Here is a 21681-nt window from a genome sequence, read left to right as displayed (position 1 = left end):
CCTAAACTAAAATCAAAGTCATTCACAATGTAGGCAATGATTGGAACAGAGCTTTGATTCTAAGTTAGTAGCCTTCAGTAATATGAATTTTGTTATTCCATAATAAGTCATAGTATAAATATGATATGAAAATATTTAAACCAAAAATGGATATGTAAAATAATACAAATATAAACAATAATTCAACTTCTTACCTGTGGTTCTTCTTCTCTATTATTCTCCACCGCCGGCGATTGAAACGCAACGCAAGCCTATTGCCGTCATCTTATCTCCTCTGCCCGGGATAATGAAAACAAATACCAAAAAAAAAAACGAAAATTCCTTAGCTCATACAAACATACACTCCTTACCTTTATGTATCCTTTAAGGCATAGATTATGCATTTTCTGACTCGATTGGTCGTTTGGAGAGGCGACGGAGAAGATGCGGCTGCGGTGGCTGGTGCAACTGAAACTCCAGTAGAGGGCGGGAACCCGTTGCCTGGCCGTTCAAGCATTTTGTTCCGTATATAAAGTCCTAAATCACGACGTCGTTTGGCATAAAACCAATTAATTATGCACATTTTTTTTTATTTTGCTTTTTTCATTTTCTTCCTCCATGTCTTTCCTAGTTGGAGAAAAAAACTTGAAGAAAATTATAAACGGTTAATGATATGCTCTTAGAAAAGTAGAATCAACATGAATACGTGAAAAATAAAAAATTTAAAAATATATGATGGTCTTGTTTTCAAAAAAAAAAAAATATATATATATATATATATATATATATATATGTATGTATATGGTGGTCCTCCATTGACGATCACACATTAACACACTAACTTAGTAAATAGAGTCAACTTTTGTCTCTCCTCTCTCCTCTCTCGTCTCTCACTCACCTAAGCTAAATTGAGCTTTTTGCAGGAATTGAACAAAAAGAAAAAGATAAAAAACAAAGAAGCCAAGAATGAGCATGACTTGCGCATCCAACTAGGAGCGTTAGGGTGGTCGTCAACTGGCAACCACTTTAAATTTAAAAGTAATAATATAAAAACTAGCAAGTTACTAAGATAGGCAAATTGGGGTTATAAACTTCGTGCACTAGGTTCATGTGAACAAAAAGTTTGATGCATACGCTAATTTGGAATATATAGGATGTAACGTATTTATGAAAATACATTACATTGTAACCGCGCCAATAATACAAAAAAAAAAAATCAACATATTTTTTATCGGGAAAATGACACTTTTTCCCCCTATGTTATGTGCATATAGCACTTTTTCCCCGTGTTATTAAAGTGGTAGTTTTTCCCCTGAAATGTTAAATTGACATTGTTACCCTTAAAAATAATTATTTCATTTATTTTTCTTCTCCAACAAATTATTACTTATATGTATGGATGATCATGATTCGGTTCGAACGTAACCAAACACTGTAACAATCATACCGAAATAGTATGGACGGTTTTGGTTACGATTCAAAACCGAAAAAAATAAAATTAAATAATTGTTGAACCGTGAACCGGAACTTAACCACAGTCATATATAGTAAAAAATGATCAAACACTTTTTTTGATAAATTGCTACGGTTCGGTTCCAATTTCGATTTTGAACCGCCAATCAAAACTTATTTATTTATTTATATAATTTTATTTTTTATTTAAAAATAGTCTAAATTCAACAATTATTTTATTTTATTTTAAGGGCAAAAATGTCAACTTAATATTACAGGGAGAAAATTATCACTTTGAAAATAACTTAAGGGGGAAAACTGCCGCTTTAATAACAAAGGGGGAAAAAGTGCTATAAGCACATAACATAGGTGGAAAAAGTATCATTTTTACTTTTTTATCCAGCCCCTTAGTTCCTACAAATTTGATTCACCATTTAGCATAATAATTAATTATGACAGCTGTACTAGTACCTACTAACGTCTAACGGCACCTTGGTCTCTACGCAAGAAGCGCGTAAGTTCATCGGGCTGTACGCTACTGGTACGGTCCATCTTCTACCTCTCACTTAGAAATTCTATACGGAGGAGGTAGTAAGGGAGTAGACGCCATGGCTGCGCGGTTTCTGTGGCGTGCCCAGACGAAGCTGCTATTTGGAGCCACCGCCGTTGGTGGCGGAGCTGCCGCCGCGGCTGTTGCCAATTCCGACGACCCCGCTACCGCCCTCAAGCTTTGCACCCTTGTTCCCCTTCGCCTCTACCGCGATTCCGTCACCGCCGCTGCCATAGCTTTCGGTACGCCTCTCCTCAGTAAATAAAGAAATTTAACTACTCATATCTATGATCTGCCAGCTCAAATGGCTGAATATGTAAGATAAGTTCAGTAAAATTCTATCGAACTGAAGCAATTGAGTGTAATTGAGTAGGTTTTGGGGTTAGAATTTACTGTAAAAATTTGCATTCCAGGATGTTTTCAATTGTTCATTCTGGATTACAAAATTACAATGATGCTCTTGCTCGCACTGCCAATTGAAGCAATTGAGTGCAATTGGAGATTTGGAGTAGGCTTCAGGTTTAGAGTTTACTGTAAAATTTCAGGATGTGTGCAATTGTTCATTCTGGATTACAAAATTACAATGATGTTCTTGCTCGCACTGCCAATTGAAGCAATTGAGTGCAATTGGAGTAGGCTTCAGGTTTAGAGTTCACTGTAAAATTCCAGGATGTGTGCAATTGTTCATTCTGGATTAAAAAAAGTACAACAGTGTTCTTAGCTCGCACTACCGATTGAAGCAATTGAGTGCAATTGGAGTAGGCTTCAGGTTTAGAATTTACTGTAAAATTCCAGGATGTGTGCAATTCTTCATTCTGGATTACAAAAGTACAATGGTGTTCTTAGTTCGCACTACCGATTGAAGCAATTGGAGTAGGCTTCGGGTTTAGAATTTACTGTAAAATTCCAGGATGTGTGCAATTTTTCAATCTGGATTACAAAATTGCAATGCTCTTAGCTCACAATACCAACCTGTTTCAAAGGACAAATCTTAATTTATATTAACTCCAAAGAGAACCAAATTGTTCATGTGAAGCTGACAACTTTAGTATTGGAGTTAAAATTGCAGTAAAGATGTAGTGTTCCAGCATGTGTCAAGTTGGTCATTCTGTATTGTAAACTTACAATGATATTCTGAGGCTCTGAGCTCATGAAATCAATTTGTTTCAAAGGATAAACCTTGGTCTATATTAACACCCAAGATGACCTATTTGTTCATGCGTTTTTATAGAATCTGTTGACAACTATGGTATTGAAGTTAAATTTCATCACCAAGGTCAAACCTTTGTCTAAATTGAATTAATGAATTTAGAACTCTTGACCTGTTATCAGATTACGAGTATTCTCTCTGGGGACTACCAGAAGGTAGTGCAGAAAGACAAAAAGTCAAACATGAAGTTCATTTGAGGAGTGCACGTAGACTTGAAGAACTTTGTTTTAAAAACGGTGGAATATATATAAAATTTGGTCAACATCTTGGTCAGCTGGTATGCTACTCCCTTCCTCTTTAGGTAATTGCAAAGATATTTGATTGGATCATGTTTGAGCTTTATATCATGACATAGCAGAAGTTTAGTTGACAAACAATTGCATATCTATTATTATGTTCAAGCCTTCAACTTTTATCTTTTATTTTTCAGGAGTACTTAGTACCTGATGAATATGTTCACATAATGAGGGAATCCATGCTAAATAGATGTCCTCAATCATCTTATGAACAAGTTTGTGAAGTTGTCAGCAAAGAACTTGGAGGAACACCTGATCAAGTACACATGCATTAATTTCTCTCAAAAATGATAAATAATAAATTCAACATAAACTATAGTGTCTACATATGACCAAAAAGAAAAAAAGAAAAAAGACAAAAATAATGCATCGTATTAAGATATTGCTTAGACATGAATTTCTTAAATTGGATTCTTCGCTTCTTCGCCATACTAACTATTTTTTTTTTAAAATTTTTTTGTGACAGATATTTAAAGAGTTTGATCCTGTACCAATTGCAAGCGCTTCTCTTGCTCAAGTACATATTGCTCACACACATGATGGGCAAAAAGTTGCTGTGAAGGTTTCAAAAATGTTACTGTTTATATAGTATTCATAAACAAATTTTCTAGTGACTTATCTTCATCCTCTTATACTGAACTGCAGGTTCAGCACACCCACATGACAGATACTGCTGCTGCTGATTATGCTACTGTGGGGTTAGTTGTGAACACATTGCATCGGTTTTTCCCTGATGTTGATTACAGGTTTGAAGATCATTCTTTCTTGTGAAATGATTTTAATAGATTTGGTGTACTGAAACATACCTTTTGTCACTGTGTGGGCAATGATAACATGAGCAGACTTATGCCCATGCATCAGATATAAATTTGATTCCCACACTTCTCATGCTCCATATATGTGTAACATTTATTGTATAGTTAAAATCAAAGCCTAGCTCCGGAGTATTTCACGAAAACTCCTGATGGTATAATCCTCATATATCCTGTTTCATTGCCATCTATTGCTGATCAATTTTCCTGATTTATATAGGTGGTTGGTTGATGAAGTTCGTGAAAGTGTACCTAAGGTTAACACCTTGCTTTCTATATGTTTTTGTTTCTACTATCAGTATGCGCTATTGATTAGTTTTTGATGAAATGTTGATAATCTTTAGTGGTGTCTATCAGGAACTAGATTTCTTGGTTGAGGCCAAAAACAGCGTAAAATGTATGGATAACTTTCGGAAGCTATCTCCTCATATTGCAGATTATGTTTATGCCCCTAGGGTATATTGGACTTTAAGTACCTCAAAGTTGTTAACCATGGAATTTATGGATGCTGCACAAATAAATGATGTGAAGACCATTCAAACTCTTGGAATCCGGCCAAGTGATGTTGCAAAATTAGTAAGTTTCAGGACTTAGTTCCAAATCCATGTGATATGGACATATGGTGGAAAATGATTAGTCTATGCCTTTTAAGCATATTAATATTTTGACTTTTGGCTGTATTACAAAAAGTAGTGGATGCCAGGACCTACTTGGTTGGTTATACCTTGAACCCAGATTTCTCTGGAGCTAGTTTTGGTTTTATCTACTTTATCCAGATATTTTCATTCAGAAACTATGCACACATTTTTTTTTTTCTCATTTAACTAATAAATGCTTATATCACTTTGTGCAGGTTAGTCAGGCTTTTGCTGAAATGATGTTCAAACATGGATTTGTGCACTGTGATCCCCATGCTGCCAACATGTTAGTTCGCCCCATGCCATCTGGCCAAAGGACCCTTTTTGGTAAGGAATTCAGAATTTTCATTTTGTATTTATACTTATATTTAAAATAACTATGTTTGCCTTCCCCTTTTTGTCACATGATAGATCAGTATATTATTATTTTATTTTTTGGGTACAAAGATCAGTGTAATCTTTACTGCAACTTTATTTTCCAAATTCCTCCCTCAATTTCACAACTTTAAGTTGAAGTCTGACTCACCTACACATTGCTTTAGTTTGTGTATAGTTAGGAAGTTAACTTCAAAAGTTATATTTCTTATTCCATTCTATAGTGTTAGATTCTTTGTGGAGTCCTTGAGACATCATATCTCTCTAAATAACTTCAATGGGTAAATTGCAATTGGTCCCTTAGCTTTTGTTTGGTTCACAAATGGTCATTTACTTTTGATGTTTGCAAAGATCTAGTTTTGAAGAAAAATTACCTTAGCTTTGAAAATTGGCAGAATGATAGTGTTTGTCCTTTTATTAATAGGGAAAAGAAACAGTCCCTAACATAAATTGATTATCAACTAAACACATACACTATGTAAATCCTTTTGAATGCTGGTAGTTCATTGATATTTAAGGCAAAAAGAAAAATGTGAAGTTCTGAATTTTGTTTTACTTCAATTGTAGCAGGAATTGTGTCTGTTTGTTCTTTTATTGTTCTCATACTAGTAGCTATCCGTTCGTGATGGATACAATTCCTTTATAAAGTTATTTTAAAAAGAATGACAACCTTTTTTTCTAACACCCTTAATAAGACTTTGTCTGGTTATTCTGCCATAGACTTTTAGTCTTTTGATTGTCTACAGAAACTACATGTAGAAATTTCACTTGATATGCATGCACAAACACCACTATGGTAGATTTCATGGTAAAATCTCCTGGCATACAAACAAATTTGTTGGCTGAAATTTTTATGAACCCCCTAAGTCTGCTATACTTAAATTTGAGAATTTGTTATTCTTGTTTTTCTCTCTGACCTTTTTTTTTTTTTTTTTTTTTAATAATTGAATAGGAAAGAGAAAGCCACAATTGATACTTTTAGACCATGGCTTATACAAAGAACTTGATTCCTCTACAAGAATGAGCTATGCTGCACTCTGGAAGGTGAGTTGCTCTGTCCAACAGAACGAGGTGTGGCTCATCCTTTGCTGCATATTTTATTTTTTTTCTTACCAATTATATGATTTTTTTTTCTATAGGCATTGGTAAGTTCTGATGCCAAAGGTATTAAGGAAAATAGTGTAAAACTGGGTGCGGGCGAGGATCTTTATGTATTGTTTGCTGGGATTCTTACAATGAGACCTTGGAATAAAGTTGTAGACCCTTCTGTTGATCATTTGGTGATCCAAGGCACAGATAACGAGCGTTCTGAACTCCAGGTGATCACTCTTCTTAGAGAAGCACTTGCATTGATTTGTGTCACTGTATTAGAGATCGAGATTTATTTTATTTATTTATTTTATAATAATTCTTGGAAAGAGTAATTTTATATAATTTGCCAACAGTTTTTAGTTGTTTCTGTTTGTGAATAATTTGGTTGAGGTGAATTGTGATTTCAATTGAAGTTTGGGGGGTTTTTCATGTAACCAAAAACCAAAAAACAAAAAAAAACAAAAAACAAAAAACAAAACAAAAACTTCAAGCAAGTTCACTAATATTCATGTTGTTTTGCAGATGTATGCTTCTGCATACCTCCCTCAAATTACTGAGCTACTCAGGAGATTGCCTCGTGTTATTCTTTTAATGCTGAAGACAAATGACTGTCTACGAGCAGTTAATAGGACCTTGGTATGACTTAGCTAGAAGTGATAATTAAATTTTTTTTTTATTTATAAAAAAACAGTTTGTTTTTGCTGTGAATTTTGCAAAGTTCTGTCCAGCCACTCCAGCACTCTAGCCTTGCATTAGACTAGTTTACCATGAAACACAAAATAACAAATAGGTACCAGATTTAATCAATGCAAGATTACTAAAACTATTCTGCCAGACTAAAAAAATAACAGAAAGGGTCAAAGCATTAATCAAACTTCTACAAGATTTGATTTGAATTGAATTGACTCTCAAATGCATGGCATAAAATTCTTCATGAAGCATATTTCCTACAGAATTAATTTCTTCCGACATATCAAATAATACGAGTCTTCTCTGTTATGCTTTGCTACAGGTCCAAGGTTCCTCTCTCGAGTCATTTTATATCATTGGGAAAGTTTCTTCTGAGGCAGTTCTTGACTCAGTGTGGGAGAAGAGGTCGTTATTATCTTGGATCAACTTCTGGTTGCAGAAAATATTGTTAGAAGCCCGGCTTTGTGGAATGCAACTTGCTGTGTGGCTTTTGCAGCTTCAGAAAGTTTTGACAATTGGAAATCACTAACCACCTTGAGCAGTGGTTAGTCTGAAATTACGTGACATTTTTGCCGCAGGCATAGGTGTTCTTTGTCTCAGGAACCATCCCTTGCAGTCTTAATAATAATTTGAAAATAGAGCTTCAAATCTGGCGATTCTTTATGAATCAGATGCATGAAAGACTGCATCCGACAGAGGCTCCTTGCCCATTAGGTACAATTCTTTAACTATACCGAATATAAACATTATTTCACAGTGATTCCTTCCCGATTAGATACGATTCTTTCACTGTCCCGAGTACAAGCATTATTCCAGTGGGAGTATTTGATTGCGTTGTGATCTCCTCAGTTGATTGATTTTAAACATTTTTTTACAGTTTATTAAAGAGAAATAGTGATTATGATACAGAGTATTTATTATTCATTAGAATTGAGACATGTCAGGGAGAGGGTGTAACTCATTACTACTACAACAAAAATCAAACCAAACATGAACATCCATGATTGTTACTTGTTAGCATGGGGGGCCCATATGGGCTACTGCATTTTTTCCTTTTTCTTATGTGCTTGAAATGCTTTACTTATTATGATGCTTGATGTCTTCTAAGGTTGAAATATCTCAGTATTAGATTTAGGTAGCACGGAAACAACGTGGGAAAACACATCACACACACACGCACATTAAAAATCTTGTGTAAAATCGTGAGATATATAATAATTTTAACTAAAATGTAATACTATTCTACGGCCCCTTAATAATTACGGAGTATTACATTTTAGTTCAAAAGTATTACTTTTTAGTTAAAATGTAATATTATTCTATAGACTCATAATAAGTATTACATTTTAGTTCAAAAGTATTACACGCTTGATGTGAAACGGCATTATACAAGACTTATTCATATATAAAATATAGGGGTTTATCTTGTAAATATTTTTCTTTAGTATACCTAAGTATTAACAGGCCGTTTGGTACTTTCCCATCCATTAAATTTCTAGAAAAATGTTTCAGAGAAATATGTTTGATGGAAATTAAATTTCTAGAAAAATGTTTCAGAGAAATATGTTTGATGGAAATTACTCTACAGGAAAAATTAATTAACATGTTTGGTGAATTGGTGTTATCTGAAAATATAATAATTAAATTACCTGAAAAATTAATTAACAATGTTTGGTTCGTTTAAATTTTCTCAGTACAATTATTATAATCGCTAATATATCTTTTCTATATAAAAACATTAAAAAACAAACAAATATTTAGAAATTTAAATTACTTGTAAATTAATAATTAGGAGTTTAATAATACGGAGTAGTATTCAAAATAGTATTCAAAATACAAAAGGAAAAAGGGTCAAATAAGCCCCCGAACATTTCACGAAAAGTCAATTAGGCCCATAAACTTTTAAAAAGTGCAATTAAACACATCAACTCACAATTTTAAGGCATTTAACTCCATTAGCAGGTTACCTCTAAGGTAAGTTCCGGTAAATGCTTATGTGGCTCGCCACATAAGCTTTGTTTTGATTATTTGGCTTGTCACCTAAGCATAAATTAAAAAAATTAAATTAAAAAATTAGAAGAGGATTTAAATATCAAAATTCCAGATTTCCAGCTCCAATTCTCAAAATCTTCATCTGCATTTTTAAACAATTGCTTCGTCTTCTTCACCGTCTCCAGTAGTTCTTCACCGTCGAACGACCATCACTCCTCCACCATCGTCGCTGCACTCTAGTAGCAGTAAAAGACTTTTCTTTTTCTTCTTCTTCATCCTCCTCTTCGTCTTCTTATTTATGGTTTTAATTTTTGAAGATATATTAAATATTTAATTTTGTGTAGCTTTTCAGAATTAAAGAGTTTCTCTTTTTCTTCTTTCTTTTTCTCTCTCTAAATTTCTTGAAAAATGGTGATTTGACACCCAAAAAGAAAACACAGAAAGAGAAAATTTTGGTGGTGATGGTATTACATTGGATTGTAAAGCGTGTGCTTTGCTAGGAGATTTGTAGTTGAAAATGTCTGGCCGCAGCAAAGCGTGGTGGTGATGTTGGAGATCTGGGATAGATGAAGGGTGGATTTAGCCAGGAAAGCAAAAATGATTTGGTAGCACTGGTGAGAAATTTTCTATAAAATGGAAGCATTGGTACACCAGGAGTGCTGTTATGTATTGGTATAAACTCCAGGTTGCATTATTTAGTTTCTGTATTTTTAGATATGCATAATATATGCAGGGACGGTGAAGAAATGGAGAAAGAAGATGATTAGGAATTATGGTCGGACATGAGAGGGTTAAATTCTATTATTATTATTTTTTTTTTTTCTTACTTATGCTTATGTGGCAAATCAAATTTTAATATTTTTGCCAAGTAAGCTGCCACGTAGGCGTTGATCATAGGTAACCTGATGGTTAACCGGCTAATGGGGTGAATTGAGTTAAAATTGTGAGTTGACGTGTTTAATTGCACTTTTTAAAAGTTCATGGGCCTAATTGGCTATTCGCGAAATGTTCAAGGGCTTATTTGACCCTTTTCCCAATACAAAATAATATGCATGCATAAAAAGATCAAGTCATCAAATTAAAGTACCTAATGTGTGTGCGCGCGTTTATATGTATCTACTATCTATCTACTATACTAATAAGAGCCAAAGAAAGTTATGCTAGAAAAAATGACGGTCAAATTATTAAATCAAATGGAGTTTATATGTATCTACTATCTATCTACTATACTAATAAGAGCCAAAGAAAGTTATGCTAGAAAAAATGATGGTCAAATTATTAAATCAAATGGATGGTTCAGATTGTTTAGATTTATATTTTTCCTTGAGATTTTCTAATTTATCTTTAATTATATGATTATCCGTTAAATATTATCTTTTTCATTAATATTCTGTTTAACTTTTAACTTACCAATTAATTTTTATAAGTAAGGTCTTAGGGTCGAACCTTATCCCAATCAAAGTTGACATAATTGTTGAACATATACTACAAATATGTTAGAGTATATTATTCAAAAGTAAATACCGCACTCTATTACTCTTATTAAATTAAATAAATTAGTAGTTACAACAAAAAAATAATACATATGCATTTTTTTATTTTATAATTCGATGTCTACAATGCCTTTATTCAAAAAAAAAATATTCATTATCAAAAAATTTAAAAAAAGATATAATTTCATTAGTTATATTGTCTATATTTTTTACGATACAAAGATTCTTTATCTTCAAATTTATTAATTAATTATATTCACTACATTGTTCATTATTTTTTTCTACACTATCTTGTAATTAAATATCAAAGTTATACTAAAAAATAATTATATATATTTATTTACCAAGTATTATTATGTTAATAACATGGAAATTTTTTTTAAAAAAAAAAAAGTTTAAAGTCAATCATATTAACTACTTAAGAGAATTTGTTGACAAATAAGACATTCAAATAACTCAATAAATTGAAGCATGAACATCTCCTATATAATATTGCATATACTTTGAAATACTTATTTAAAAATAAATATTGTGCATTATCTCATTCGCGCAATGCGCGTGAAAACTAGTATACATACTTAATAAAAAGAAAAAAAGAAAAGGAGGGGAGGGTGTTTTGGGGGGAGGGCGATCGTAGCAAAGAACAAGAACTCACATTTCTTTTGATTTTTTTTTCTTCTTTCAAATTAGATCATTGAAATGCATTTTGAATGTATTTTACATTTAGGAAGCGTGCCTTCATTGTTTCTTTTAGAAGCACTCCACTTCAAGGGAGTATTTGGTTCGATGGAATTTTTTTCCAAAGGAATTATAATTTTTAAAAGGAGCTTATTACCGAAATAGTCCCTCGACTATTGCGAAATTACCAATTTGGTCCTCTATAATTTTTCGTGCCCAATTTAGTCCCTCGACTTTGAAATTTTTAACCAATTTGGTCATCCGTTTATTTTACCGTTAAACATCCGTTAAATCGGGACCAAATTGGTAATTTTGCTATAGTCAAGGGATCAAATTGGTAATTTTTCAATAGTCAATGGACCATTTCAGTGAAAAATTAGTTACCAATTTGGTCCCTTGACTATTGAAAAATTACCAATTTAGTCACTTGACTATAGCAAAATTACCAATTTGATCCCGATTTAACGGATGTTTAACGGTAAAATAAACGGAGGACTAAATTCGTTAAAAATTTCAAAGTCGAGAGACTAAATTGAGCACAAAAAATTGTCGAGGACCAAATTGGTAATTTCGCAATAGTCGAGGGACCATTTCGGTAATAAACTCTTTTTAAAAGTAGAAACAAAAAATCAATTATGCTTTGTTGATTCATGGAATTTTTTTCTAAAGGGAATTTAAATTCCTTAAATATGAAGAAAATATTTTCTTTAGCTATCTTAGATATCTTTTAAAATGGCACTAGGAACAAAGTTTAACCTAGTATGAACAAATTAGCTTAGTATGACTTGATTGTATCGAGCATAGTTTAGGGATGAAAGTTATCAAACAATGCCCTTATTTAAACATTACTATAATATTTATTATATTATTATATAAATTATATAATTATAATATTGTAATTCAATTTTTAATTTTTAATATTTTAACTTATAAATTATAATATTTTAATTTTAAATTATTATTATTTTTATTATCATTATTATTGTATAAGGACATATTGATATTTATACTCATTATTCCTCACAATTTCAAATCCAACGAAACAATATAATCAATTTTTCGAGTAATTTTTTCCATGAAATTTAAAGTTCTTTCCTCTTCAATTATTTTCACGAACCAAACCGCCATAAGGCCTGTTTGGTTGGATGTAGTTTGGGGGGAATTGCAATTCAGTGAATTCCCAAACTACAGTGTTTGGTTGGAGGGAATTGCAATTCTGCGGAATTGCAATTCCCTCTAAATGATGAATTGCAATTCGGTGGAGAGGATGGACAATTTGTTTGTGTAAAGACAATTTTTGCCCCTCCCATACCCTTTTGTCTTTTTTTTTTTTTTTTAATTTGAAAGAATAATTATTATTATTATTATTATTATTATTATTATTATTATTGCTACTACTACTATTATTACAACATCTACCACAACATAAGCGAATTTTAGTCATTTAGTCGCTTATTACGTTTCAATTCCCTGTACTCCTATTTCTGCATACCAAACACTGTAATTTCAATTCCTACTTTATTCATTGAATTGCAATTCCACCGAATTACAATTATTTTCCCTCTTAATTCCCTCTTTCCAACCAAACGCCCTGTAAGTGTTGTTGCACATAATAGCATCACAATTCACGTGTCTTGTTTACTTGGAATTCATGATTTTGTCACCTTCAAAGTGCAATTGGTCAAAATGAACCACACCAACTCCTCCCAATTTAGCATTTGAAAAATAACATAACATATAGAGAATTAAATGGCACAACTGCACAAGTACAATGCCTCAACAACTCAACATATTGTTATGTCAATTGTTTTACTTTGGGATGATGTTCACAATTATAGTTGCAAAATTCTGGTAAAAAATTGAATGCACAATGGTCAGCAAGTGCATTTATTGTGTGTTTGAAGGGGGGTGGGTGACCCTCTTCCACCAAGAAGAAGGTGCCTGTATTAATGTTGGACGTTGAACAAATGAAATGCTTACACAATTTGGTTGGACTCTTTACTCCCTCCTCCTACCAAACCCAATCTCATTTGGAAAGTGCAAGTAGTTTTTTTTTTTTTTTTTTTTTTTTTTTTTTTTTTTTTTTGTGGTTGGAAGGCAAGTAGGTTAATTTTTCGAGAGTAATATTCTCATCATGTGTCCCTCGTTAAATAAAAGAGAAAGAAAAAGGAGAAAAAAAACCTCGCTTATGATCAACAATGGTTTGTTGCTGCATCAAAAAAGAGTAAAATTGGAGTACATGAAGATGGTGAAATATTACTCTTTTCATTTAGGGCAACTTTTTTCTTTAGGCAAAATTACTTTTTTTTTTTTTTTTTGGGTCATACATGGATCACTGGATGATCACAAATTTGATTATTGTCAATATTTTTTTCTGTCAAACTCTCACATAGATGGTCTTTTTAGTATGATTTACCTTTATGTGTAAGCTACTACAAAAGAGCGAGACTTACATAGTACACATTTTCAGCGGATGAATTTCTCTCGTTACTCACAAAAAATTATTTTAGATAAGATGGATTGGAGATTGTATTTGTGGCATTTTATCTTAAAATTACATGTTAACCATAATCCTGGTTTGGACTTACTAAGGGTGTGTTCGGTTCGCACATGGGAATCAGAATCGGTATGGGTATCGAATACTTGGTAAGGGTAATGGGTTTTAGTAAAAGTATTTTGCATGTTTGGTAGTAGGGTGGAATGGGAATGATTATTAATAGTTGGAGAAGAAATAAGGAAAGGGAATGAAACTCTTATTTCATTAGGGTCAGGCCCGTTCCTATCATTTTATAGGCCCGGGGCATAGCATAAAAAATGGGCCTTATATGAAATTAATTTATATATGCGTAAGGAAAAAAAAACTAATGACAAATAACTTGAAATAAGATTTACACGTTTTTAACAATTTTGCATACACAATAATAATAATGAAAACAACTCTAGATGCATGCTGATTTCAAAAAAAAAAAAAAAAAAAAAAAAAAAAAAACCTAGATGCATGCTTTCGTTAGTTATGAATGAATTTTTCTTTGTTGGCTTAAAAAATACCAAATATTCAATATTTGCATATGTGTCTTCATAAATAAAGAATTACAGTTAATAAAAACGAATAAACAATTTAAAATCAAATAAGCTTATAGACAATCACATTGTTATTATAATAAATAATAAAATAATTAAATTAATAATAATTATAAAACACAACTTACAAAAAAGAGTAGAGCATGAAATCTTAATTACTTGGAGCAATAAATCAAAATACTTTAAAACGTAATAAATGGTATTCGTAACAAAATATAAAACATGATTAATTGGATAAAATAGTTTGAATAGAAAACACATTATAAATCACACATATTCTTTATTGATATCATATTTATAAATAATTTTCTTTTAGTAAGATCAATTTCAAATTTTTTTTATAGATTAATATGAATACAATGAGTCAATGACACATAATAGAACTTCTAAACTACATTGACTAGATAATTCATAAAAAAATAAACTATCTTTTAAAATTATTTCATAACTAAATCACAAAATATATTACATATACTTAAATCGTTATAAAGTTCACAAAATAACACATGTTCTAAATATTAATAAATTACTCGAATATAAATATATTCAAAATTTGATATGAATCACAGATCAATCTATACTATAAATCTCATTATAATTATAGAAATGTAAAATAATCACATAGTTACAACTCAAAAAATACAATTAGAAATAGAAATAAATTCCATATGTTATAATTTGAATACTATAAAATATTTTTAAATCATCTTCTAAAGAGTATGGAGGGAAAATTAAATTTCATAAGTTATAATTTTATTTTAATTTTAATATACTATATATAATATCTCTAAATTTGTCTTGGGAGGAAAAATTTAAAGTATCCATGGGAATTCAAAAATTTAAAGTTTAAAAAGAAACATATGTAGCCATAAGGTTTTGACCCCATGACCTCAACATTGTGGGCAATAAGTCCCACCAACTAAGCTAAATCAAATTTATTCTATTTAAATGTATATTAAATACTTATACCTAAAACTTTATAGTATATATATATATATAAAAAGTAGTGGGCTAGGGTGGGCCCCTTTCAAGCGTGGGCCCTGGGCAAGGGCCCAGCCCGCCCTTGCCCAGGGACGGGCCTGATTAGGGTATGATTTTTCTAATTAATGAGGTATTCCAAACCCATAGTAGTATTCTAAAAACCTATCAACCAAACAATAACAATCACTTTGATACCCATACCTTATGCCTAAACCCACCAACCAAACACACCCTAAATATGACAAACTTTAAAATGATATTGTAATCTTAACCAAAATGAGAAGTTATCAATTTAGTAAAATATTTATTACTTTCTAATAAATAAATGTCAGGATAATGGAATTTTCCTCCAATAGGGTCTTAAAATAGAGGATTTTTTTTAAAGGTAACAATGAAGATTGAATAGTCATCCAAATGAAATTTGATAGCAACTTATAACAAGCTCAATAGAAATTTTTGTAGGACAACCTTAACAACTAACTTGATAACTATAAAGTTACAAGTTTGATTCTTAACAATAGTGAACTATTGACCTTTTTTATATGAGTCATTACTTGCATGTATAATAAGCACATGCTCTTCACATGCTTGTTAGTTCTGTTAGGGTGGTCACCAACTGACAACCACTTTAAGTTTTATTTATTTCTTTATTTTTTTTAACCTTGTACAATTCACCAGGCAATTAAGCTATAAAAAAAATTGTAAAAATTTCTAAATCATTGAAGTTGCTCTGATTTAGTCAAAACTTTCTTCTTCTTCTTTTTTTTTTTTTTTTGGGAAAGATTTAGTCAAAACTTTCTAAATCGACTAAAATGCATTGGAAGAGTTCATAAAAAAGGAGACAATATATTGGTTTTGAATTGATCAGACTCATAGTGTTATGTAATTATTGAATATCAAAAATTATAAATTAAAAAGGGAATTTTTCAATTAAAATTCATACTTTTTTTTTGTTTATATATTATATATAATAAGACTTATAATTAGATACACATATAATGAATAATATTACTTATTACATGTACTTAATACTGAAACAAAATAATTGAAATACAATTGTATCAAGTAACAATTTAAATTAATAGTTTAGATATTTCAATTTACGAGAAAATTTATCATCTTTATCTAAAAATACATCCGGGATAATATTTGCTTAATAACTCTAATTGACGTAAAACCAAAAAAATATAAATAATTTATTATTTATATGATGTGTTCTATTTTAACTTAAAAAATTAAATGGATATGAAACTAAACTAGTTTGGTTGGCGTATGTAGTCATACACTCTTGTTCCTTAAGGGAGGTCGGGAGTTTGGGAGGTCATGAGTTCGAATCGAATTCCCTCTTGTATGAAAAAAAATAATCAAGCTAGCACATCGAATCCCCTCTTGTATGAAAAAAATCAATCAAGCTAGCACTTTGCCCCTTAATTGGGCCAGACTCATACACTCCGCAAATTTTACTGTGGACCATGCATCAAAATGACGTTGTTTTGATTGTGGACCATGCATCAAAATGACGTTGTTTTGATTAATGACAGTTAACTTTCAATTTATATACACTGACACAACTGCAGTTTCTTTTCGATATAACTGCAGTTTCATTCGACATTATAAACTCAAATATGTGAAATTTTTATTCAGTTTCCTTTCAACACAACTACAGTTTCTTTTATAATATACTGCAGTTTCCTTTCAATACAACTACAATATCATTTCGATATAACTACAGTTTCATTGGACAATATACATCCAAAAATGTAAAACGGTTAATTATTATTATTTTATATACACTGCAGTTTCCTTTCAACACAACTACAATTACATTTCGATATAACTATTGTTTCATTTGATAATATAAAAACAAATGTGAAACAGTATCTTTTGAGATGAACTATAATATCTTTTATGAAGCTCTGCCGCAATCGTTTCCTTTACTTAATGAAACAACGGCGTTTCTTTTACATTGTGGACCCTGGTCTGACAAAAAAATTAACGGGATATATTATACATTTATTTCCATATTTATTTCTGGATACTGCCATACTGTGAGTCTGACCTCAAAATTGGCAGCTCAAAGAAAACGGTAGCGACTAGCGAGCTACTTTACACCCCACTTTGTAACAAACACTCGCGCTGCTACTCACCGGAAAACTAAACGTTACGGCGCCGGCGTCGGATACCGCGATCCGTAAAAGCTTTCCTCTCTAGCGCATTATACTGCGAGTCACAGAAATGGTGGGGCCACAGAGACCGCAGTTTGTGCTGTTCGGATCGTCGATAGTTCAGCTCAGCTTCAGCAACGGCGGTTGGGGTGCCATTCTCGCCGATGTCTACGCTCGTAAAGTACGCAACTCCCTCTCCCTCCTTACAGTTACAGACGCATAAATACATTTGAATTTTGAATTGTTTTAACTTTTAAGCATTTGCCAGTATGCCTATTGTTGTTCGTATGGAACGATCGTCGAAGATATGCTAAATTTAACCAGGTTTTGATGTCATGATCCATATATTTCACTTTTTTTTTCTTTTTTTTTTTTTTAAATTTACGGCTTCTTATTTCTTAGCCGCTTAGCTATGTTGTAATTCTGAGATCGTTGCTTTGAGCTTAAAGTTTGATGCTCTCTAGCGCAAAAACAAGAGGAAGTAAATTGAACTTGTCTTTATTGGTTTCTGAATGATGATAATATGATAGCCATTCATCCGGTTTAGCAGTCTTCATTTCTGAAATTAAAAAGTGAAATGAGAAATCAGGCACTTCAAATTTGTTCCTAGACTACTTCTCAATTGTGGTAAATAATTATTAAAATAATTTAAGTTGTAAGGCTTTCTACTTTTATGGCCGAGCAGAATTTTTTTTTTTTTTTTGAGTGACGAGGAAAATGCAACCACCAGTCTAGGTAGGCCGCTCTCGTTGTAGTCGAATATGTAAACTTATGGAGTTATGGTTACCAAGTCATTAGCGTGACCAACTTGGCAAGCAGGACTTTTTATTACAATGATAGTAGGATATGTTTCTGACTCGTTTTTGTATGTACAGTTCATAAGATGGTTGATCTGTCTCTTTGTTATACATTATAATTCCAATAAACTGACTTACCTTGGGTGTCTTAACTTAGTGCAAAAATATCATCTTCTCTACTGATTTCTTGTAGGCGGATATAGTATTACGAGGTTATTATGGTTGGAACTCACGACGTGCTGTCCAAGTTCTAGATAAAGTTTTTCCTAAGGTAGTGTCTTGTTCCTAATCGAATCTTGCTATTTACTGGGAAAAGGTGTATGCTAGACTTTTTTGGTTCCATTATACCAGCACAGTGTTTTTGGTGTTTGCAGGATGCTGCAGTTCAGCCTGAATTGGTGATAGCTTATTTCGGTGGTAATGACTCGATGGGACCACACTCTTCTGGGCTTGGTCCTCATGTACCACTCCCTGAATACATTGAAAACATGAGGAAAGTAGTACTTCATCTTAAGGTAGCTTATCTTGGAGCAAGAATATGATTTTATTATAATTCAGGGAAATATTTGCACCTTCTCTCTCCTCTTTCACTTGGTAAAGAAATTATCCAAATTAACTGTAATTTGATTATTTTTGTTATGTGAAATCAGAGCCTTTCAGACACAATTCGGATAATCTTTCTCAGTTCCCCCCCTGTCAATGAAGCCAAAGTGAAAGAGACCAGGTATGCTTGCCAATCAGTTCATACTCCACCCATGCTCTAAGTCTTAAATCCTGATTTATAATTAATGGAGCTGTTTTCTAGGTATACTTTCTTGTCAACATTTTTCCCCCAATTGGATTTCTCGAACACTGATTTGACACCTTCTTTCTTCTTTAACAATTTTCTCTTTCAAACAGTTCATATTTCAGCGAGCTAGTTAGAACCAATGATTTATGCAAAAAATATTCAGATGCATGTATAGATCTGTGCAAGGAGCTGGGTGTGATGGTTGTTGATCTTTTCACTTCAATTCAGAAACGTGAAGATTGGGAAAATACTTGCTTTATGTAAGCATTAAGTTCTCCTAGCTCATTTTCTTTGTTTTTTGTCTATGTGAGATGATCTATTTTTTAATCTATAAGGGCAATCAACAAAACCCTGGATACAAATTAGTCCTGCTTAATTTTCTCTCCTGTTTTAGCAGACATTTTAATATTTTAGTATAATACTCATTCACTCCTTAGTTGCTTTGAAAGTTAAATTTTCTGTGTGCATTTCTTTTTGACTTTTGTACTAGTTAGACCTTCTGCCATGCATATGGGTCAATCCAATTTCTTTTACAATGTTGCTGAAATTTAAGCAATCTAGTGACACAGTCATTTCCTTCTTATATTTGCTTTGCCTTCATTTTGATATCAAACATTTGAAAGCCAATCTAGTCTCACAGCATAGTTCCAACCTGCACTGATCTCTAGGTTCTAGATGTTGGATCACACAATTTGCACCTAACTGGTCATGCCTAAATAACCTATTAGTGCTACCATTTTGGTTTTTCAAGTTTACTATGCTTGTGCTACGTCTAAATGTCTAATATTTTGAGGTTATTCCACTTCTGTTAAATCTGACATGTTCTCGGTTTTTCATGAATGATAAACATCATATCTACAATGTAATACGGAGTAATATTTTGGGGAATGATCAATATCAGCTCCATAATGTTCTTATTAACAAATAAGGGATACCATTCTCTCGGAATGCTAAAATGCAGATCTGTCACTCTGCTATCAAAAATCGCAAATTCTTCCATTGATTGGTTAAGAAATTTGCCCTGTTTTGCATTAGGCATTATATGAGAAAACTAGTCCGAAATGTTCCTGGAAACACAGCCCAACAGAAAAAACAGGTTTCACCTTTTCAAGAATATACTTTTTGCAGAGAGCATAATGAAGTTTCTAACACATAGTAACACTCCACTTTTCTCTTTTGGCATACTGTGTCTCTCTTTCTAAAACTTGGTCTCTTATACTTTCCCAGTGACGGGGTTCACCTAGCTGAAGAGGGCAGCAAAGTCGTCGTTGAAGAGATTCTCAAGGTTCTGAAAGAAGCCGATTGGACGCCAAGCCTACACTGGAAATCCATGCCTACCGAATTCCCCGAAGATTCAGAATATGATCTAGTTGCTTCTGATGGGAAAACCACCTTAAATCCCAGTGAATGGACATTCCATCGTGCAATTAAATGGGATTAGACAACTAAACTGGAAAAAAAAAAAGGTTTGAGCCAATGTATCCAACTCCTCACTTCAGAAGTACCAGCATTAGTCATTAAGGTAAGTATATGACTGCAGAAGAGCAAAGATTTACAGACTTGCAGTAGTTCCCAGGGAATTGTTATTGCTGCCAACTATAATTCCCACCTATATAATGATTATTTGCTTATTTGCCCTTCCATACATACTTCACTACTATTATACAATGTAGTATCTGATATATACTTTCTCAAACGTTTTCAACCCAAAGAATCTAAGCCCTCACCACCGGGGTTTGAACATATGACCACCTATTTGGAGTGGTAACCGATATGCTATTACATTGCATGGTAGTTGGCTCATTACTATTACTCTCTATAATGTAGTTGTATCCCAACTTTATGTAAGTTATAGAGTTCATTTCAATTTTGACCTGTGGACTCATGCGTTGTTATTTGTTTTGATATTTTGAGTTCAAAATTGACCAAATTTAGCAGTCGTTATACCGTGGACCATGGGCCATGGCTGATACTGCAGTTGTGTTGAAAGAGAACTGCAGTTGCACGGAACAGAGGCCGTTTCATTCGTCTGAAACTGCAATTGTGTTGAACGGATGAACGACCTCTGTTCCGCGCAATGGTTCGGGTAATATCGAGTGTCTTAGTACCTAACCCTCTCTACTCTGCTCCCAAACCCTCTCAAACTCTATTAGGATAGATTCATAGATCCAGGTAATTAACAATCATTATACCGTGGGCGGATTATGGTCCACCTTGACATACAAATTCATTTTTAAAATATAGAAATTAGAAAGTTGATTTGCTAAAGACCTTGTGGTCAAGCGGCATCTGGTGTATACTCCCATGTGGGAGGGAGTAGGTTCGAGCCTTAGTGGAGGCATCTGTTTCCTTGACTCCTCTTTGCGCTTCAGTAGGTTAGGTTGAGAAAGTGGTTATGTTTTACAATATAACAGTTGTTATGCCAGGGATCCGAAGGTCCATGTTCAACAATACAACACAAGTTTTGAATCTATATAACAAAATTGTGAATATTGAGTAATGTAATTTTGTATATTGAAATCTAAAATTATCAATATATAGTTCCAAATTTGTGAACATAGAGTTCTAAATTTGTAAACACACACACACACGCACACACACATATATATA

The 21681-nt window shown here is 32.5% G+C and overlaps 2 protein-coding genes across 2 annotated transcripts; both read left to right on the top strand.

Moving 5' to 3' along the window:
• Positions 1-1944: 1944 nt before the first annotated feature.
• On the top strand, positions 1945-8139 carry LOC116018954 (putative ABC1 protein At2g40090). Its single transcript, XM_031259010.1, has 12 exons — positions 1945-2223; positions 3314-3468; positions 3622-3747; positions 3954-4049; positions 4133-4233; positions 4520-4556; positions 4657-4875; positions 5153-5264; positions 6265-6356; positions 6452-6631; positions 6927-7040; positions 7417-8139. Exons 1-12 carry the CDS (start codon positions 2040-2042, stop codon positions 7621-7623), a joined length of 1623 nt encoding a protein of 540 aa, XP_031114870.1. The 5' UTR covers positions 1945-2039; the 3' UTR covers positions 7624-8139.
• A 9245-nt stretch (positions 8140-17384) lies between these two features.
• Positions 17385-20944, top strand: LOC116019305 (GDSL esterase/lipase CPRD49). The gene is made up of 6 exons (XM_031259457.1): positions 17385-17665; positions 18475-18552; positions 18656-18796; positions 18932-19005; positions 19182-19331; positions 20299-20944. The coding sequence occupies exons 1-6, from the start codon at positions 17555-17557 to the stop codon at positions 20510-20512; spliced, it is 768 nt and encodes a 255-aa protein (XP_031115317.1). The 5' UTR covers positions 17385-17554; the 3' UTR covers positions 20513-20944.
• Positions 20945-21681: the final 737 nt, after the last annotated feature.

This window comes from Ipomoea triloba, chromosome 5 (genome assembly GCF_003576645.1).
Source record: "Ipomoea triloba cultivar NCNSP0323 chromosome 5, ASM357664v1".
Taxonomy (NCBI): domain Eukaryota; kingdom Viridiplantae; phylum Streptophyta; class Magnoliopsida; order Solanales; family Convolvulaceae; genus Ipomoea; species Ipomoea triloba.
Note: the sequence above shows the minus strand (reverse complement) of the source record. Positions and strands in the feature narration are given on the sequence as shown.